Raw genomic sequence first — 20,345 nt, forward strand, 5'->3', positions numbered from 1 at the left:
AATAATACAACAAAACTCCAACAATCACAGTGACACTGAGAGGTATAATACAGGGAAACTCCAACAATCACAGTGACACTCAGGAATAATACAGGGAAACTCCAACAATCACAGTGACACTGAGAGGAATAATACAGGGAAACTCCAACAATCACAGTGACACTGAGAGGAATAATACAACAAAACTCCAACAATCACAGTGACACTGAGAGGAATAATACAACAAAACTCCAACAATCACAGTGACACTGAGAGGAATAATACAACAAAACTCCAACAATCACAGTGACACTGAGAGGAATAATACAGGGAAACTCCAACAATCACAGTGACACTGAGAGGTATAATACAGGGAAACTCCAACAATCACAGTGACACTGAGGAATAATACAGGGAAACTCCAACAATCACAGTGACACTGAGAGGAATAATACAACAAAACTCCAACAATCACAGTGACACTGAGGAATAATACAACAAAACTCCAACAATCACATTGACACTGAGGAATAATACAACAAAATTCCAACAATCACAGTGACACTGAGGAATAATGAAACAAAACTCCAACAATCACAGTGACACTGAGGAATAATGCAACAAAATTCCAACAATCACCGTGACACTGAGGAATAATAAAACAAAATTCCAACAATCACAGTGACACTGAGGAATAATAAAACAAAACTCCAACAATCACCGTGACACTGAGAGGAATAATACAGGGAAACTCCAACAATCACAGTGACACTGAGAGGAATAATACAGGGAAACTCCAACAATCACAGTGACACTGAGGAATAATACAGGGAAACTCCAACAATCGCAGTGACACTGAGAGGAATAATACAACAAAATTCCAACAATCACAGTGACACTGAGGAATAATACAACAAAACTCCAACAATCACAGTGACACTGAGGAATCATACAGGGAAACTCCAACAATCACAGTGACACTGAGGAATAATACAAGAAAACTCCAACAATCACAGTGACACTGAGGAATAATACAAGGAAACTCCATCAATCGCAGTGACACTGAGGAATAATACAACAAAATTCCAACAATCACAGTGACACTGAGGAATAATACAACAAATCTCCAACAATTACAGTGACACTGAGGAATAATACCGGGAAACTCCAACAATCACAGTGACACTGAGGAATAATACAGGGAAACTTCAACAATCGAAGTGACACTGAGAGGAATAATAGGGAAACTCCATCAATCGCAGTAACACTGAGGAATAATACAACAAAATTCCAACAATCACAGTGACACTGAGGAATAATACAACAAAACTCCAACAATCACAGTGACACTGAGAGGTATAATACAGGGAAACTCCAACAATCACAGTGACACTCAGGAATAATACAGGGAAACTCCAACAATCACAGTGACACTGAGAGGAATAATACAGGGAAACTCCAACAATCACAGTGACACTGAGAGGAATAATACAACAAAACTCCAACAATCACAGTGACACTGAGAGGAATAATAAAGGGAAACTCCAAAAATCACAGTGACACTGAGAGGAATAATACAACAAAACTCCAACAATCACAGTGACACTGAGAGGAATAATACAACAAAACTCCAACAATCACAGTGACACTGAGAGGTATAATACAGGGAAACTCCAACAATCACAGTGACACTGAGGAATAATACAGGGAAACTCCAACAATCACAGTGACACTGAGAGGAATAATACAACAAAACTCCAACAATCACAGTGACACTGAGGAATAATACAACAAAACTCCAACAATCACAGTGACACTGAGGAATAATACCGGGAAACTCCAACAATCACAGTGACACTGAGGAATAATACAGGGAAACTCCATCAATCGCAGTGACACTGAGGAATAATGAAACAAAACTCCAACAATCACAGTGACACTGAGGAATAATGCAACAAAATTCCAACAATCACAGTGACACTGAGGAATAATAAAACAAAACTCCAACAATCACAGTGACACTGAGGAATAATGCAACAAAACTCCAACAATTACAGTGACACTGAGGAATAATACAGGGAAACTCCAACAATCACAGTGACACTGAGGAATAATACAAGGAAACTCCATCAATCGCAGTGACACTGAGGAATAATACAACAAAATTCCAACAATCACAGTGACACTGAGGAATAATACAACAAAACTCCAACAATCACAGTGACACTGAGGAATAATACCGGGAAACTCCAACAATCACAGTGACACTGAGGAATAATACAGGGAAACTTCAACAATCGCAGTGACACTGAGAGGAATAATACAAGGAAACTCCATCAATCGCAGTGACACTGAGGAATAATACAACAAAATTCCAACAATCACAGTGACACTAAGGAATAATACAACAAAACTCCAACAATCACAGTGACACTGAGGAATAATACCGGGAAACTCCAACAATCACAGTGACACTGAGGAATAATACAGGGAAACTCCAACAATCACAGTGACACTGAGGAATAATACAGGGAAACTTCAACAATCGCAGTGACACTGAGAGGAATAATACAAGGAAACTCCATCAATCGCAGTGACACTGAGGAATAATACAACAAAATTCCAACAATCACAGTGACACTGAGGAATAATACAACAAAACTCCAACAATCACAGTGACACTGAGGAACAATACAACAAAACTCCAACAATCACAGTGACACTGAGGAATAATACAGGGAAACTCCAACAATCACAGTGACACTGAGGAATAATACAACAAAACTCCAACAATCACAGTGACACTGAGGAATAATACAACAAAACTCCAACAATCACAGTGACACTGAGAGGAATAATAAAGGGAAACTCCAAAAATCACAGTGACACTGAGAGGAATAACACAACAAAACTCCAACAATCACAGTGACACTGAGAGGAATAATACAACAAAACTCCAACAATCACAGTGACACTGAGAGGAATAATACAGGGAAACTCCAACAATCACAGTGACACTGAGGAATAATAAAGGGAAACTCCAACAATCACAGTGACACTGAGAGGAATAATACAGGGAAACTCCAACAATCACAGTGACACTGAGAGGAATAATACAGGGAAACTCCAACAATCACAGTGACACTGAGGAATAATACAGGGAAACTCCAACAATCGCAGTGACACTGAGAGGAATAATACAACAAAATTCCAACAATCACAGTGACACTGAGGAATAATACAACAAAACTCCAACAATCACAGTGACACTGAGGAATAATACAACAAAACTCCAACAATCACAGTGACACTGAGGAATCATACAGGGAAACTCCAACAATCACAGTGACACTGAGGAATAATACAAGAAAACTGCAACAATCACAGTGACACTGAGGAATAATACAACAAAACTCCAACAATTACAGTGACACTGAGGAATAATACAACAAAATTCCAACAATCACAGTGACACTGAGGAATAATAAAACAAAACTCCAACAATCACAGTGACACTGAGGAATAATGCAACAAAACTCCAACAATTACAGTGACACTGAGGAATAATACAGGGAAACTCCAACAATCACAGTGACACTGAGGAATAATACAAGGAAACTCCATCAATCGCAGTGACACTGAGGAATAATACAACAAAATTCCAACAATCACAGTGACACTGAGGAATAATACAACAAAACTCCAACAATCACAGTGACACTGAGGAATAATACCGGGAAACTCCAACAATCACAGTGACACTGAGGAATAATACAGGGAAACTTCAACAATCGCAGTGACACTGAGAGGAATAATACAAGGAAACTCCATCAATCGCAGTGACACTGAGGAATAATGCAACAAAATTCCAACAATCACAGTGACACTGAGGAATAATACAACAAAACTCCAACAATCACAGTGACACTGAGGAATAATACAACAAAACTCCAACAATCACAGTGACACTGAGGAATCATACAGGGAAACTCCAACAATCACAGTGACACTGAGGAATAATACAAGAAAACTGCAACAATCACAGTGACACTGAGGAATAATACAACAAAACTCCAACAATTACAGTGACACTGAGGAATAATACAACAAAATTCCAACAATCACAGTGACACTGAGGAATAATAAAACAAAACTCCAACAATCACAGTGACACTGAGGAATAATGCAACAAAACTCCAACAATTACAGTGACACTGAGGAATAATACAAGGAAACTCCATCAATCACAGTGACACTGAGGAATAATACAACAAAACTCCAACAATCACAGTGACACTGAGGAATAATACCGGGAAACTCCAACAATCACAGTGACACTGAGGAATAATACAGGGAAACTTCAACAATCGCAGTGACACTGAGAGGAATAATACAAGGAAACTCCATCAATCGCAGTGACACTGAGGAATAATACAACAAAATTCCAACAATCACAGTGACACTAAGGAATAATACAACAAAACTCCAACAATCACAGTGACACTGAGGAATAATACCGGGAAACTCCAACAATCACAGTGACACTGAGGAATAATACAGGGAAACTTCAACAATCGCAGTGACACTGAGAGGAATAATACAAGGAAACTCCATCAATCGCAGTGACACTGAGGAATAATACAACAAAATTCCAACAATCACAGTGACACTGAGGAATAATACAACAAAACTCCAACAATCACAGTGACACTGAGGAATAATACAACAAAACTCCAACAATCACAGTGACACTGAGGAATAATACAGGGAAACTCCAACAATCACAGTGACACTGAGGAATAATAAAGGGAAACTCCAACAATCACAGTGACACTGAGAGGAATAATACAGGGAAACTCCAACAATCACAGTGACACTGAGAGGAATAATACAGGGAAACTCCAACAATCACAGTGACACTGAGGAATAATACAGGGAAACTCCAACAATCACAGTGACACTGAGAGGAATAATACAACAAAACTCCAACAATCACAGTGACACTGAGGAATAATACAACAAAACTCCAACAATCACAGTGACACTGAGGAATCATACAGGGAAACTCCAACAATCACAGTGACACTGAGGAATAATACAAGAAAACTGCAACAATCACAGTGACACTGTTCACTCGGTTAATCCCGGGGATGAGGGGGCGGACATATGAGGAGAGGTTGAGTAGATTGGGACTCTACTCATTGGAGTTCAGAAGAATGAGAGGCGATCTTATTGAAACATATAAGATTGTGAAGGGTCTTGATCGGGTGGATGCAGTAAGGATGTTCCCAAAGATGGGTGAAACTAGAACTAGGGGGCATAATCTTAGAATAAGGGGCTGCTCTTTCAAAACTGAGATGAGGAGAAACTTCTTCACTCAGAGGGTGGTAGGTCTGTGGAATTTGCTGCCCCAGGAAGCTGTGGAAGCTACATCATTAGATAAATTTAAAACAGAAATAGACAGTTTCCTAGAAGTAAAGGGAATTAGGGGTTATGGGGAGCGGGCAGGAAATTGGACATGAAGCTGAGTTCGGATCGGTCAATGCCCTGTGGGTGGCGGAGAGGGCCCAGGGGCTATGTGGCCGGGTCCTGCTCCGACTTCTTGTGTTCTTTAGATTTGTGGTTGGGATCAGATCAGCCATGATCTTATTGAATGGCGGAGCAGGCTCGAGGGGCCGATTGGCTTACTCCTGCTCCAATTTCTTATGTTCTTATGTTCTTATGTTAATACAACAAAACTCCAACAATTACAGTGACACTGAGGAATAATACAACAAAATTCCAACAATCACAGTGACACTGAGGAATAATAAAACAAAACTCCAACAATCACAGTGACACTGAGGAATAATGCAACAAAACTCCAACAATTACAGTGACACTGAGGAATAATACAGGGAAACTCCAACAATCACAGTGACACTGAGGAATAATACAAGGAAACTCCATCAATCGCAGTGACACTGAGGAATAATACAACAAAATTCCAACAATCACAGTGACACTGAGGAATAATACCGGGAAACTCCAACAATCACAGTGACACTGAGGAATAATACAGGGAAACTTCAACAATCGCAGTGACACTGAGAGGAATAATACAAGGAAACTCCATCAATCGCAGTGACACTGAGGAATAATGCAACAAAATTCCAACAATCACAGTGACACTGAGGAATAATACAACAAAACTCCAACAATCACAGTGACACTGAGGAATAATACAACAAAATTCCAACAATCACAGTGACACTGAGGAATAATACAAGGAAACTCCATCAATCACAGTGACACTGAGGAATAATACAACAAAACTCCAACAATCACAGTGACACTGAGGAATAATACCGGGAAACTCCAACAATCACAGTGACACTGAGGAATAATACAGGGAAACTTCAACAATCGCAGTGACACTGAGAGGAATAATACAAGGAAACTCCATCAATCGCAGTGACACTGAGGAATAATACAACAAAATTCCAACAATCACAGTGACACTGAGGAATAATACAACAAAACTCCAACAATCACAGTGACACTGAGGAATAATACAACAAAACTCCAACAATCACAGTGACACTGAGGAATAATACAACAAAATTCCAACAATCACAGTGACACTGAGGAATAATACAACAAAACTCCAACAATCACAGTGACACTGAGGAATAATACAGGGAAACTCCAACAATCACAGTGACACTGAGGAATAATACAACAAAACTCCAACAATCACAGTGACACTGAGAGGAATAATAAAGGGAAACTCCATCAATCGCAGTGACACTGAGGAATAATGCAACAAAATTCCAACAATCACAGTGACACTGAGGAATAATACAACAAAACTCCAACAATCACAGTGACACTGAGGAATAATACAACAAAACTCCAACAATCACAGTGACACTGAGAGGAATAATACAGGGAAACTCCAACAATCACAGTGACACTGAGGAATAATAAAGGGAAACTCCAACAATCACAGTGACACTGAGAGGAATAATAAAGGGAAACTCCAAAAATCACAGTGACACTGAGAGGAATAACACAACAAAACTCCAACAATCACAGTGACACTGAGAGGAATAATACAACAAAACTCCAACAATCACAGTGACACTGAGAGGAATAATACAGGGAAACTCCAACAATCACAGTGACACTGAGGAATAATAAAGGGAAACTCCAACAATCACAGTGACACTGAGAGGAATAATACAGGGAAACTCCAACAATCACAGTGACACTGAGAGGAATAATACAGGGAAACTCCAACAATCACAGTGACACTGAGGAATAATACAGGGAAACTCCAACAATCGCAGTGACACTGAGAGGAATAATACAACAAGATTCCAACAATCACAGTGACACTGAGGAATAATACAACAAAACTCCAACAATCACAGTGACACTGAGGAATAATACAACAAAACTCCAACAATCACAGTGACACTGAGAGGAATAATACAGGGAAACTCCAACAATCACAGTGACACTGAGGAATAATAAAGGGAAACTCCAACAATCACAGTGACACTGAGAGGAATAATACAGGGAAACTCCAACAATCACAGTGACACTGAGAGGAATAATACAGGGAAACTCCAACAATCACAGTGACACTGAGGAATAATACAGGGAAACTCCAACAATCGCAGTGACACTGAGAGGAATAATACAACAAGATTCCAACAATCACAGTGACACTGAGGAATAATACAACAAAACTCCAACAATCACAGTGACACTGAGGAATAATACAACAAAACTCCAACAATCACAGTGACACTGAGGAATCATACAGGGAAACTCCAACAATCACAGTGACACTGAGGAATAATACAAGAAAACTCCAACAATCACAGTGACACTGAGGAATAATACAACAAAACTCCAACAATTACAGTGACACTGAGGAATAATACAACAAAATTCCAACAATCACAGTGACACTGAGGAATAATAAAACAAAACTCCAACAATCACAGTGACACTGAGGAATAATGCAACAAAACTCCAACAATTACAGTGACACTGAGGAATAATACAGGGAAACTCCAACAATCACAGTGACACTGAGGAATAATACAAGGAAACTCCATCAATCGCAGTGACACTGAGGAATAATACAACAAAACTCCAACAATTACAGTGACACTGAGGAATAATACAGGGAAACTCCATCAATCGCAGTGACACTGAAGAATAATACAACAAAATTCCAACAATCACAGTGATACTGAGGAATAATACAACAAAACTCCAACAATTACAGTGACACTGAGGAATAATACAGGGAAACTCCATCAATCGCAGTGACACTGAGGAATAATACAACAAAATTCCAACAATCACAGTGACACTAAGGAATAATACAACAAAACTCCAACAATCACAGTGACACTGAGGAATAATACCGGGAAACTCCAACAATCACAGTGACACTGAGGAATAATACAGGGAAACTTCAACAATCGCAGTGACACTGAGAGGAATAATACAGGGAAACTCCATCAATCGCAGTGACACTGAGGAATAATACAACAAAATTCCAACAATCACAGTGACACTGAGGAATAATACAACAAAACTCCAACAATCACAGTGACACTGAGGAATAATACAACAAAACTCCAACAATCACAGTGACACTGAGGAATAATACAGGGAAACTCCAACAATCACAGTGACACTGAGGAATAATACAACAAAACTCCAACACGGTGTGAGGACAACATAGTGTGCTGAGAGTTCGGTACGTGTGGGAGTTGAAGGGTTAATCTCTTTAAGGGTTAATCTCTTTAAATCTAGTGCATATTGCTTCAACTGTTTAAGGTCAATTTAAAAGTTTAAATGTCTAAGTTTCTGTCTGGCTTCAGCAGAGAGCTGCTGTAGCAAGTTAATTGGTTAGCTAGATTCAATTGGTACCTGAAGGTGGGGCAGGCCTGACTCATCTGAGTCTCAACTGTCGAAATACAGGGGCCTGTCAGTGCGGACAGCACGGTGTGAGGACAACATAGTGTGCTGAGAGTTCGGTATGTGTGGGAGTTGAAGGGTTAATCTCTTTAAGGGTTAATCTCTTTAAATCTAGTGCATATTGCTTCAACTGTTTAAGGTCAATTTAAAAGTTTAAATTTCTAAGTTTCTGTCTGGCTTCAGCAGAGAGCTGCTGTAGCAAGTTAATTGGTGAGCTAGATTCAATTGGAACCTGAAGGTGGGGCAGGCCTGACTCATCTGAGTCTCAACTGTAGAAATACAGGGGCCTGTCAGTGCGGACAGCACGGTGTGAGGACAACACAGTGTGCTGAGAGTTCGGTACGTGTGGGAGTTTGGTAAAGTGGGGGAAGGAGGTGCTGCTTTGCCTTGCTTTTCCTGCAGAGCGGTAGTGGACCTGAGAGCGGTGAGCGGCGGGAGAGAGCGAGACCAGAGCGGGGATAAAAACAGCGCGGAGAGAGAGAGAGTCCAGTCGGTGAGCGGCGGTAAAGAGCGAGACCAGAGCGGAGATATAAACAGCGCGGAGAGAGCGAGAGTCCAGTCGGTGAGCGGCGGTAAAGAGCGAGACCAGAGCGGAGATATAAACAGCGCGGAGAGAGCGAGAGTCCAGTCGGTGAGCGGCGGGAGAGAGCGAGACCAGAGCGGGGATATAAACAGCGCGGAGAGAGCGAGACCAAAGCTTACTCTGAGAGCGAGACTCTGAGACCAGCGGCAGAGTTCGGGGTGACGTCACCAGTCAGAAAGTGACGCGGCACAGGGGAGGCAGCTGATTGGTGAGTAGGTTCAGGTGAGTATTTCTACCATTTTACTGTAAGTAAAGTAATAAGAAAGGGAAGATCTGCAGGTTTTATAGCAGATTGTGTTTTTTTTTAGTGAACCTAGGTCCCTAGTATAGTTAACATTTTCTAATTTCAACGTAATTTAAAAGGGGTAACTAAGCTAAGGCAAGTCATGGCAGCAGACCTCGCACCCGTGATATGCCCCTCCTGCAAGATGTGGGAAGTCATGGACACTACCAGTGTCCCTGCCGACCATGTGTGCGGGAAGTGTGTCCACCTGCAGCTACTGACCGATCGTATCTCGGAGCTGGAGCTGCGGGTGGACTCACTGTGGAGCATCCGCGATGCAGAGAAACTCGTGGATAGCACGTTTAGCGAGTTGGTCACACTGCAGGTAAAGGGTATACAGGCAGGAAGTGAATGGGTGACCACCAGGAAGAGTAAGAGATGCAGGCAGGTAGTGCAGGGGTCCCCTGTGGCCATCCCCCTCTCAAACAGATATGCCACTTTGGATGCTGTTGGGGGGGATGACTTATCAGGGGAAGGCAGCAGCAGCCAACTTCCTGGCACCACGGGTAGCTCTGCTGCACAGGCTGGGAGGAAAAAGAGTGGCAGAGCTATAGTGATAGGGGACTCAATTGTAAGGGGAATAGACAGGCGTTTCTGCGGCCGCAACCGAGACTCCAGGATGGTGTGTTGCCTCCCTGGTGCAAGGATCAAGGATGTCTCGGAGCGGCTACAGAACATTTTGGAGGGGGAGGGCGAACAGCCAGCTGTCGTGGTGCACATAGGCACCAACGATATAGGTAAAAAAGGGGATGAGGTCCTAAAAGCAGAATATAGGGAGTTAGGAGGTAAATTAAAAAATAGGACCTCAAAGGTAGTAATCTCAGGATTGCTGCCAGTGCCACGTGCTAGTCAGAGTAGAAATAGGAGGATATTTCAAATGAATACGTGGCTAGAGGAATGGTGCAAGGGGGAGGGATTCAAATTCCTGGGATACTGGAAACGGTTCTGGGGGAGGTGGGACCAGTACAAACCGGATGGTCTGCACCTGGGCAGGGCCGGGACCGCTGTCCTAGGAGGAGTGTTTGCTAGTGCTGTTGGGGAGGGTTTAAACTAAAGTGGCAGGGGGTTGGGAACCTGAGCAGGGAGAGAGAGGAAAGCGTAACAGGAAGGGACAGAAGGTATGGAGTAATAGGTAAAGTGTTAAAAAAGGAAAAAGCAGGAACTAAGCGTCACAAAACAGATTTGAAAGTTCTTTATCTGAATGCACGTAGCATTCGTAATAAAATGGACGAGTTAACGGCACAAATAACTACGTATGGGTATGATCTTGTGGCCATTACAGAAACATGGCTGCAGGGTGACAACGACTGGGAATTAAATATGCCAGGGTATTTAACAATCAGGAAGGACAGGCAGGAAGGAAGGGGAGGTGGGGTGGCTATGTTAATAAAGGAAGGAATCACTGTAATACAGAGAAATGATATTGGGACAAAGCATCAAGATAATGAAACAGTTTGGGTGGAGATAAGGAATAATAAGGGTAAAAAACATTAGTGGGTGTCGTATATAGGCCTCCTAATAGTTGCAACTCTGCTGGAAGAAGTATTAATCAGGAGATAGTCGGGGCATGTAATAAGGGAACAGCCATAATTATGGGGGATTTTAATTATCATATTAACTGGACAAATCAAATTGGGCAGAGCAGCCTTGAGGACGAGTTCATTGAGTGCATCAGGGATGGATTTCTTGAGCAGTATGTAACTGATCCTACAAGGGGGCAGGCAACCTTGGACCTGGTCCTGTGTAATGAGTCAGGATTAATTAATAATGTCCTAGTTAAGGATCCCCTTGGAACGAGCGACCACAACATGGTTGAATTCCATATCCAATTACAGGGTGAGAAGGTTGATTCTCAAACAAGCGTACTGAGCTTGAATAAAGGAGACTATGATGGTATGAGAGCGGAATTGATTAAAGTGGACTGGGAAAATAGATTAAAGGGTAAGACGGTACATGAGCAGTGGTGTTCATTTAGGGAGTTATTTTACAACTTTCAAAATAAATATATTCCACTGAGGAAAAAAGGGTGTAAAAGAAATGACAGCCATCCGTGGCTAAGTAAAGAAATCAAGGATAGTATCCGACTAAAAACAAGGACATATAAGGTAGCCAAACTTAGTGGGAGGATAGAAGATTGGGAATTCTTCAAAAGACAGCAAAAAGTAACTAAAGGATTGATTAAGAAAGGGAAGTTAGATTATGAAAAGAAATTAGCAAAAAATATAAAAACAGATAGCAAGAGTTTCTATAGTTATATAAAAAGAAAAAGGGTGGCTAAGGCAAACATAGGTCCCTTAGAGGATGAGACCGGGAAATTAATGGTGGGAAACATGGAGATGGCAAAAATGCTGAACAAATATTTTGTTTCAGTCTTTACAGTAGAGGACACTAAGAATATCCCAACACTGGACAAACAGGGGACTCTCGGGGGGGAGGAGCTAAATACGATTAAAATCACTCAGGAGATGGTACTCAGTAAAATAATGGGACTCAAGGCGGATAAATCCCCTGGACCTGATGGCTTCCATCCTAGGGTCTTGAGGGAAGTGGCAGTAGGGATTGTGGATGCTTTGGTGATAGTTTTCCAAAATTCCCTGGACTCAGGAGAGGTCCCGGCAGATTGGAAAACTGCTAATGTAACACCGTTATTTAAAAAGGGTAGTAGGTAGAAGGCTGGAAATTATAGGCCAGTTAGCTTAACATCTGTGGTGGGTAAAATTTTGGAGTCTATTATTAAGGAGACAGTAACGGAACATTTAGATAAGCATAATTTAATAGGACAAAGTCAGCATGGCTTTATGAAGGGGAAGTCATGTCTGACAAATTTGCTTGAGTTCTTCGAGGATATAACGTATAGGGTGGATAAAGGGGAACCAGTTGACATAGTATATTTAGACTTCCAGAAGGCATTCGACAAGGTGCCACATAAAAGATTATTACTTAAGATAAAAAATTACGGGATTGGGGGTAATATTCTGGCATGGGTGGAGGATTGGTTATCGAACAGGAAGCAGAGAGTTGGGATAAATGGTTCATTTTCGGACTGGCAACCAGTAACCAGTGGTGTTCCACAGGGGTCGGTGCTGTGTCCCCAACTCTTTACAATCTATATTAACGATTTGGAGGAGGGGACCGAGTGCAACATATCAAAATTTGCAGATGATACAAAGATGGGAGGGAAAGTAGAGAGTGAGGCGGACATAAAAAACCTGCAGGGGGATATAGACAGGCTGGGTGAGTGGGCGGAGATTTGGCAGATGCAATATAATATTGGAAAATGTGAGGTTATGCACTTTGGCAGGAAAAATCAGAGAGCAAGTTATTTTCTTAATGGCGAGAGACTGGAAAGTACTGCAGTACAAAGGGATCTGGGGGTCCTAGTGCAAGAAAATCAAAAAGTTGGTATGCAGGTGCAGCAGGTGATCAAGAAAGCCAACGGAATGTTGGCTTTTATTGCTAGGGGGATAGTATATAAAAACAAGGAGGTATTGCTGCAGTTATATAAGGTATTGGTGAGACCGCACCTGGAATACTGCATACAGTTTTGGTCTCCATACTTAAGAAAAGACATACTTGCTCTCGAGGCAGTACAAAGAAGGTTCACTCGGTTAATCCCGGGGATGAGGGGGCGGACATATGAGGAGAGGTTGAGTAGATTGGGACTCTACTCATTGGAGTTCAGAAGAATGAGAGGCGATCTTATTGAAACATATAAGATTGTGAAGGGTCTTGATCGGGTGGATGCAGTAAGGATGTTCCCAAAGATGGGTGAAACTAGAACTAGGGGGCATAATCTTAGAATAAGGGGCTGCTCTTTCAAAACTGAGATGAGGAGAAACTTCTTCACTCAGAGGGTGGTAGGTCTGTGGAATTTGCTGCCCCAGGAAGCTGTGGAAGCTACTTCATTAGATAAATTTAAAACAGAAATGGACAGTTTCCTAGAAGTAAAGGGAATTAGGGGTTATGGGGAGCGGGCAGGAAATTGGACATGAAGCTGAGTTCGGATCGGTCAATGCCCTGTGGGTGGCGGAGAGGGCCCAGGGGCTATGTGGCCGGGTCCTGCTCCGACTTCTTGTGTTCTTTAGATTTGTGGTTGGGATCAGATCAGCCATGATCTTATTGAATGGCGGAGCAGGCTCGAGGGGCCGATTGGCCTACTCCTGCTCCAATTTCTTATGTTCTTATGTTCTTAATTACAGTGACACTGAGGAATAATACAGGGAAACTCCAACAATCACAGTGACACTGAGGAATAATACAACAAAATTCCAACAATCACAGTGACACTGAGGAATAATACAACAAAATTCCAACAATCACAGTGACACTGAGGAATAATACAGGGAAACTCCAACAATCGCAGTGACACTGAGAGGAATAATACAACAAAATTCCAACAATCACAGTGACACTGAGGAATAATACAGGGAAACTCCAACAATCACAGTGACACTGAGAGGAATAATACAACAAAATTCCAACAATCGCAGTGACACTGAGAGGAATAATACAACAAAATTCCAACAATCGCAGTGACACTGAGAGGAATAATACAACAAAATTCCAACAATCGCAGTGACACTGAGAGGAATAATACAGGGAAACTCCAACAATCACAGTGACACTGAGAGGAATAATACAGGGAAACTCCAACAATCACAGTGACACTGAGAGGAATAATACAGGGAAACTCCAACAATCACAGTGACACTGAGGAATAATACAGGGAAACTCCAACAATCACAGTGACACTGAGAGGAATAATACAGGGAAACTCCAACAATCACAGTGACACTGAGAGGAATAATACAGGGAAGCTCCAACAATCACAGTGACACTGAGGAATAATACAGGGAAACTCCAACAATCACAGTGACACTGAGGAATAATACAACAAAACACCAACAATCACAGTGACACTGAGAGGAATAATACAGGGAAACTCCAACAATCACAGTGAAACTGAGGAATAATACAGGGAAACTCCAACAATCACAGTGACACTGAGGAATAATACAGGGAAACTCTAACAATCACAGTGACACTGAGGGGAATAATACAGGGAAACTTCAACAATCACAGTGGCACTGAGGAATAATAAAGGGAAATTCCAACAATCACAGTGACACTGAGGAATAATACAGGGAAACTCCAACAATCACAGTGACACTGAGAGGAATAATACAGGGAAACTCCAACAATCACAGTGACACTGAGGAATAAGACAACAAAACTCCAACAATCACAGTGACACTGAGGAATAATACAGGGAAATTCCAACAATCACAGAGACACTGAGAGGAATAATACAGGGAAACTCCAACAATCACAGTGACACTGAGGAATAATACAACAAAATTCCAACAATCACAGTGACACTGAGAGGAATAATACAGGGAAACTCCAACAATCACAGTGGCACTGAGGAATAATACAGGGAAATTCCAACAATCGCAGTGACACTGAGAGGAATAATACAACAAAACTCCAACAATCACAGTGACACTGAGAGGAATAATACAGGGAAACTCCAACAATCACAGTGACACTGAGGAATAATACAACAAAATTCCAACAATCACAGTGACACTGAGGAATAATACAACAAAATTCCAACAATCACAGTGACACTGAGGAATAATACAACAAAACTCCAACAATCACAGAGACACTGAGAGGAATAATACAGGGAAACTCCAACAATCCCAGTGACACTGAGAGGAATAATACAACAAAACACCAACAATCACAGTGACACTGAGAGGAATAATACAACAAAATTCCAACAATCACAGTGACACTGAGAGGAATAATACAGGGAAACTCCAACAATCACAGTGACACTGAGAGGAATAATACAACAAAACACCAACAATCACAGAGACACTGAGAGGAATAATACAGGGAAACTCCAACAATCGCAGTGACACTGAGAGGAATAATACAGGGAAACTCCAACAATCACAGTGACACTGAGGAATAATACAACAAAACACCAACAATCACAGAGACACTGAGAGGAATAATACAGGGTAACTCCAACAATCACAGTGACACTGAGAGGAATAATACAGGGAAACTCCAACAATCACAGTGACACTGAGAGGAATAATACAGGGAAACTCCAACAATCACAGTGACACTGAGGAATAATACAGGGAAACTCCAACAATCACAGTGACACTGAGGAATAATACAGGGAAACTCCAACAATCACAGTGACACTGAGAGGAATAATACAGGGAAACTCCAACAATCACAGTGACACTGAGAGGAATAATACAGGGAAACTCCAACAATCACAGTGACACTGAGAGGAATAATACAGGGAAACTCCAACAATCACAGTGACACTGAGAGGAATAATACAGGGAAATTCCAACAATCACAGTGACTCAGAGGAATAATACAAGGAAATTCCAGCACACAATGGGAATAATATGTGTAAGCTGCTCTTAAGAATGTATTAGCTTTCTTTAATTGTACTACAATAACACACGGTGCAATTGCATGATAGTAATCATGTAGTTTTATCATTTTAATACATCTTGTAAATTATTGAATTATTCATGCGAACCCCAGCAATTGATGCTGATATTTCAGGAATAACATGAAGTAGTGCCACAACCAGCTTGACACATGAATAATAGAACAAGGCTCTAGCCATTGCACCTAGACTTGAGGGAATAAGAAAAGTGAAGCACAATTTACATCGACAGTTACAGGAATAATAGGAGAAATTTGAGCAGCCGCACCTGTACTGACCTTGTAAGTGAATTTTGTTCTCAGGACTTTGTACCAGAACTGAACTGACAGAGTCTAGGTTGTCGTAGTTACTGCATCCAAGAGGCCCTGTTCTGGTTTCAGTTACCTGGACAACCAGAGAAAGAGGAAAGTTTGTCAGAGAAGATCTTGTCACATTTTACTCGTTTACAACTAGATGTCAGGAGTTTAACAGGACTTATCCTGAGAATTTCCAATTCCTGGGTGCAGTTTTCAAAATAACTACATTTTTGCACCTGGCTGGTCTGTGTGAAAATGTAATCCTGAGTAGAAACGGATTCTATTATAAAGTAGAAGTGGAGATAACTACCAACTCAAAGATTACTTTTTTCACAATATATCTTGCCTTCTATTTCTTAGTGTTGGCGAACTTTCCAATTTAATTTTGGCCTTCCACTTCACAAATCTCTCAAATTGGTTCTGTACTCGGGCGAGGCCAAGTCGCATATTATAGAACAGGATGGGGGTGGGGGGAGGGAGTGATTTTCTTTATTTGTAATAATAGCGTTGCTCATGGGGCAATTCGGAGGTTACATTGTTGCAAGCGGTGGGTGCACTCAGGTATGGAGGTTGGAGAACGGCACGCAGACCCAGTGAAAGGATTTTGGAAAGAAGTTTGTAAGAGATCTCTCCAGAGACAGACAAAGTGGCTGGTTTCTTGAAAATCAATCTTTATATTTTCCTTGTCTGCTGCAGAGAGATAATTCAATAAATTTGTTCCCCACATATCACAATTACATAAATCTGTATATGATACAGGCAAGGAATTCTTCATGATTATTATCAAGCAGTTTCATTGTGAGTTTCACAGCAAACAGCAGTAAATTGATGAAATTTAAGAGATTAACTAATTTACATCTTTCCATATTTACCAAAAATCTCTGTAAATACATTGCGTTACCAAAACAAGTTCAACATTTAAATTCTGGATTTTTATTCAGAACCGTCCTCGAAACTTCAACAGTGATCACGGACTTCCAGAACTTTCTCCAGTTTATCTGAATAATGCTGTTTTTCAGTTCAGCATGAACTTAAATAAAAGAAATGCAGCTGGTGTGACCATTTGGAATAGCTTACTTTCTGGTTCTCTTCTTGGCTATAGCTGTGTTCAGCTCTCTTACGATAGCTACATAATTAGTTGGCTGATAGAACCCAGAGGACAGCAGTACAGGCACAGTTATCAGTCTGGGAGAATGTTACCGTCGGGGTCCCACAGGGGGCTGTTCTGGAACCTTTTTTTGTTTAATACCTTAATAAATGTTCTGGAGCTAGGAGTCACAAGCACAGGGGCTAAATTTGGAGATGATGCAAGGCTAATGAAGGTGGTAGACTCCAAAGCCGAACAGGATAAGTTACAGGAGGATTTGAATGTACTTGGGAATTGGGCAGACAGAGGGCAGATGAAATTCAATGTCGAGATATGCAAAGTGCTTCACATGGGGACTAAAAAAGCCAATTACTTAAATGGAAAGAAAATAATGTGCGCGGAAAATGAAAGAGATCTGGGGGTCCTGATTGACAATAAATTGAAGCTAACGCAGCATTGTTCGGTGACAGTGAGTAAAGCAGATCAGATGTTGGGACGTATTAAAAGGCCAATGTTGAGCTGAAATAGTGAGGTAATCCTGCCACTTTATAAATCATTGGTGCGACCGCACTTAGAATACAGTGTACAGTTCTGGTCGCCACGGTACAAAAAGGATATTGCAGCTACTGAAAGAATACAGAAAGGAGCAAGCAAAATGATTGAGGAGATGGAGGGATTGGATTATGAGGTGCAATTATATAAATTGGGCATGTTCTCACTGGAAAAGATCAGGTTGAGAGGTTATATGATTGCTGTTTTTAGGCTACAAAAGGGACTAGATCATTTAAATCATGACAAGTTATTTCACCTTGTCCAGTACTGCAGAACCAGAGGACATGGCCTGCACATGAGGGGGGTAAATTCAAAACTAATCTGGGGAAACAATATTTCAGTGAGCCAGTGGTCAATCAATGGAGCAGACTCCCTAAGGAGCTGATGGAAGCAGTTAGTGTGGTGTAGCAGGGTGCCTGAGGGCCGGTAGGATGAGAGCCTTGATCCCCGAGTGAGGGTATGTCTCTTTTAAGAAACCTCACCTTTAAGAGCAGGGTTATGGCCCTTTTAAGAAACCTCACCTTTAAGAAGAGGGGTATGGCCCTTTTAAGAAATCTCACCATTAAAAAGTAATTGAGGCGGGAGTGGGTGTAGACCTTCCTCAGAGAGAAAAAAGGGTGAGGCCTAGAGAAGAAAAATAAGAAGGGAGAGATCACTTTGATAGGATTGTACTACAGACCCCCAAATAGTCAACGGGAAATTGAGGAGCAAATATGTAAGGAGATTACAGACAGCTGCAAGAAAAATAGGGTGGTAATAGTAGGGGACTTTAACTTTCCCAACATTGACTGGGTCAGCCATAGCATTAGGGGCTTGGATGGAGAGAAATTTGTTGAGTGTATTCAGGAGGAATTTCTCATTCAGTATGTGGATGGCCCGACTAGAGAGGGGGCAAAACTTGACCTCCTCTTGGGAAATAAGGAAGGGCAGGTGACAGAAGTGTTAGTGAGGGATCACTTTGGGACCAGTGATCATAATTCCATTAGTTTTAAGATAGCTATGGAGAAGGATAGGTCTGGCCCAAAAGTTAAAATTCTAAATTGGGGAAAGGACAATTTTGATGGTATTGGACAGGAACTTTCAGAAGTTGATTGGGAGAGTCTGTTGGCAGGCAAAGGGACGTCTGGTAAGTGGGAGGCTTTCAAAAGTGTGTTAACCAGGGTTCAGGGTAAGCACATTCCTTATAAAGTGAAGGGCAAGGCTGGTAGAAGTAGGGAACCTTGGATGACTCGGGCGATTGAGGCCCTAGTCAAAAAGAAGAAGGAGGCATATTTTTTTATTTATTTATTCGTTCACGGGATGTGGGCGTCGCTGGCAAGGCCGGCATTTATTGCCCATTACTAATTGTCCTTGAGAAGGTGGTGGTGAGCCGCCTTCTTGAACCGCTGCAGTCCGTGTGGTGACGGTTCTCCCACAGTGCTGTTAGGAAGGGAGTTCCAGGATTTTGACCCAGCGACAATGAAGGAACGGCGATATATTTCCAAGTCGGGATGGTGTGTGACTTGGAGGGGAACGTGCAGGTGGTGTTGTTCCCATGCGCCTGCTGCCCTTGTCCTTCTAGGTGGTAGAGGTCGCAGGTTTGGGAGGTGCTGTCGAAGAAGCCTTGGCGAGTTGCTGCAGTGCATCCTGTGGATGGTGCACACTGCAGCCACAGTGCGCCGGTGGTGAAGGGAGTGAATGTTTAGGGTGGTGGATGGGGTGCCAATCAAGCGGGCTGCTTTATCTTGGATGGTGTCGAGCTTCTTGAGTGTTGTTGGAGCTGCACTCATCCAGGCAAGTGGAGAGTATTCCATCACACTCCTGACTTGTGCCTTGTAGATGGTGGAAAGGCTTTGGGGAGTCAGGAAGTGAGTCACTCGCCGCAGAATACCCAGCCTCTGACCTGCTCTCGTAGCCACAGTATTTATATGGCTGGTCCAGTTAAGTTTCTGGTCAATGGTGACCCCCAGGATGTTGATGGTGGGGGATTCGGTGATGGTAATGCCGTTGAATGTCAAGGGGAGGTGGTCAGACTCTCTCTTGTTGGAGATGGTCATTGCCTGGCACTTATCTGGCGCGAATGTTACTTGCCACTTATCAGCCCTAGCCTGGAT

The 20,345-nt window shown here is 41.9% G+C and overlaps 1 protein-coding gene across 1 annotated transcript in view; it reads right to left on the reverse strand.

Moving 5' to 3' along the window:
- Positions 1–20,345, reverse strand: part of LOC137325067 (BMP/retinoic acid-inducible neural-specific protein 3-like) — a 176,623-nt gene that overhangs the window by 58,440 nt on the left and 97,838 nt on the right. The window contains exon 4 of the mRNA XM_067989762.1: positions 16,596–16,701. Within this exon, the coding sequence (XP_067845863.1) occupies positions 16,596–16,701 (106 nt within the window). The remainder of the gene's footprint in view (positions 1–16,595; positions 16,702–20,345) is intronic.

The sequence above is a fragment of the Heptranchias perlo genome, chromosome 9, assembly GCF_035084215.1.
Source record: "Heptranchias perlo isolate sHepPer1 chromosome 9, sHepPer1.hap1, whole genome shotgun sequence".
In the NCBI taxonomy this organism is placed as follows: domain Eukaryota; kingdom Metazoa; phylum Chordata; class Chondrichthyes; order Hexanchiformes; family Hexanchidae; genus Heptranchias; species Heptranchias perlo.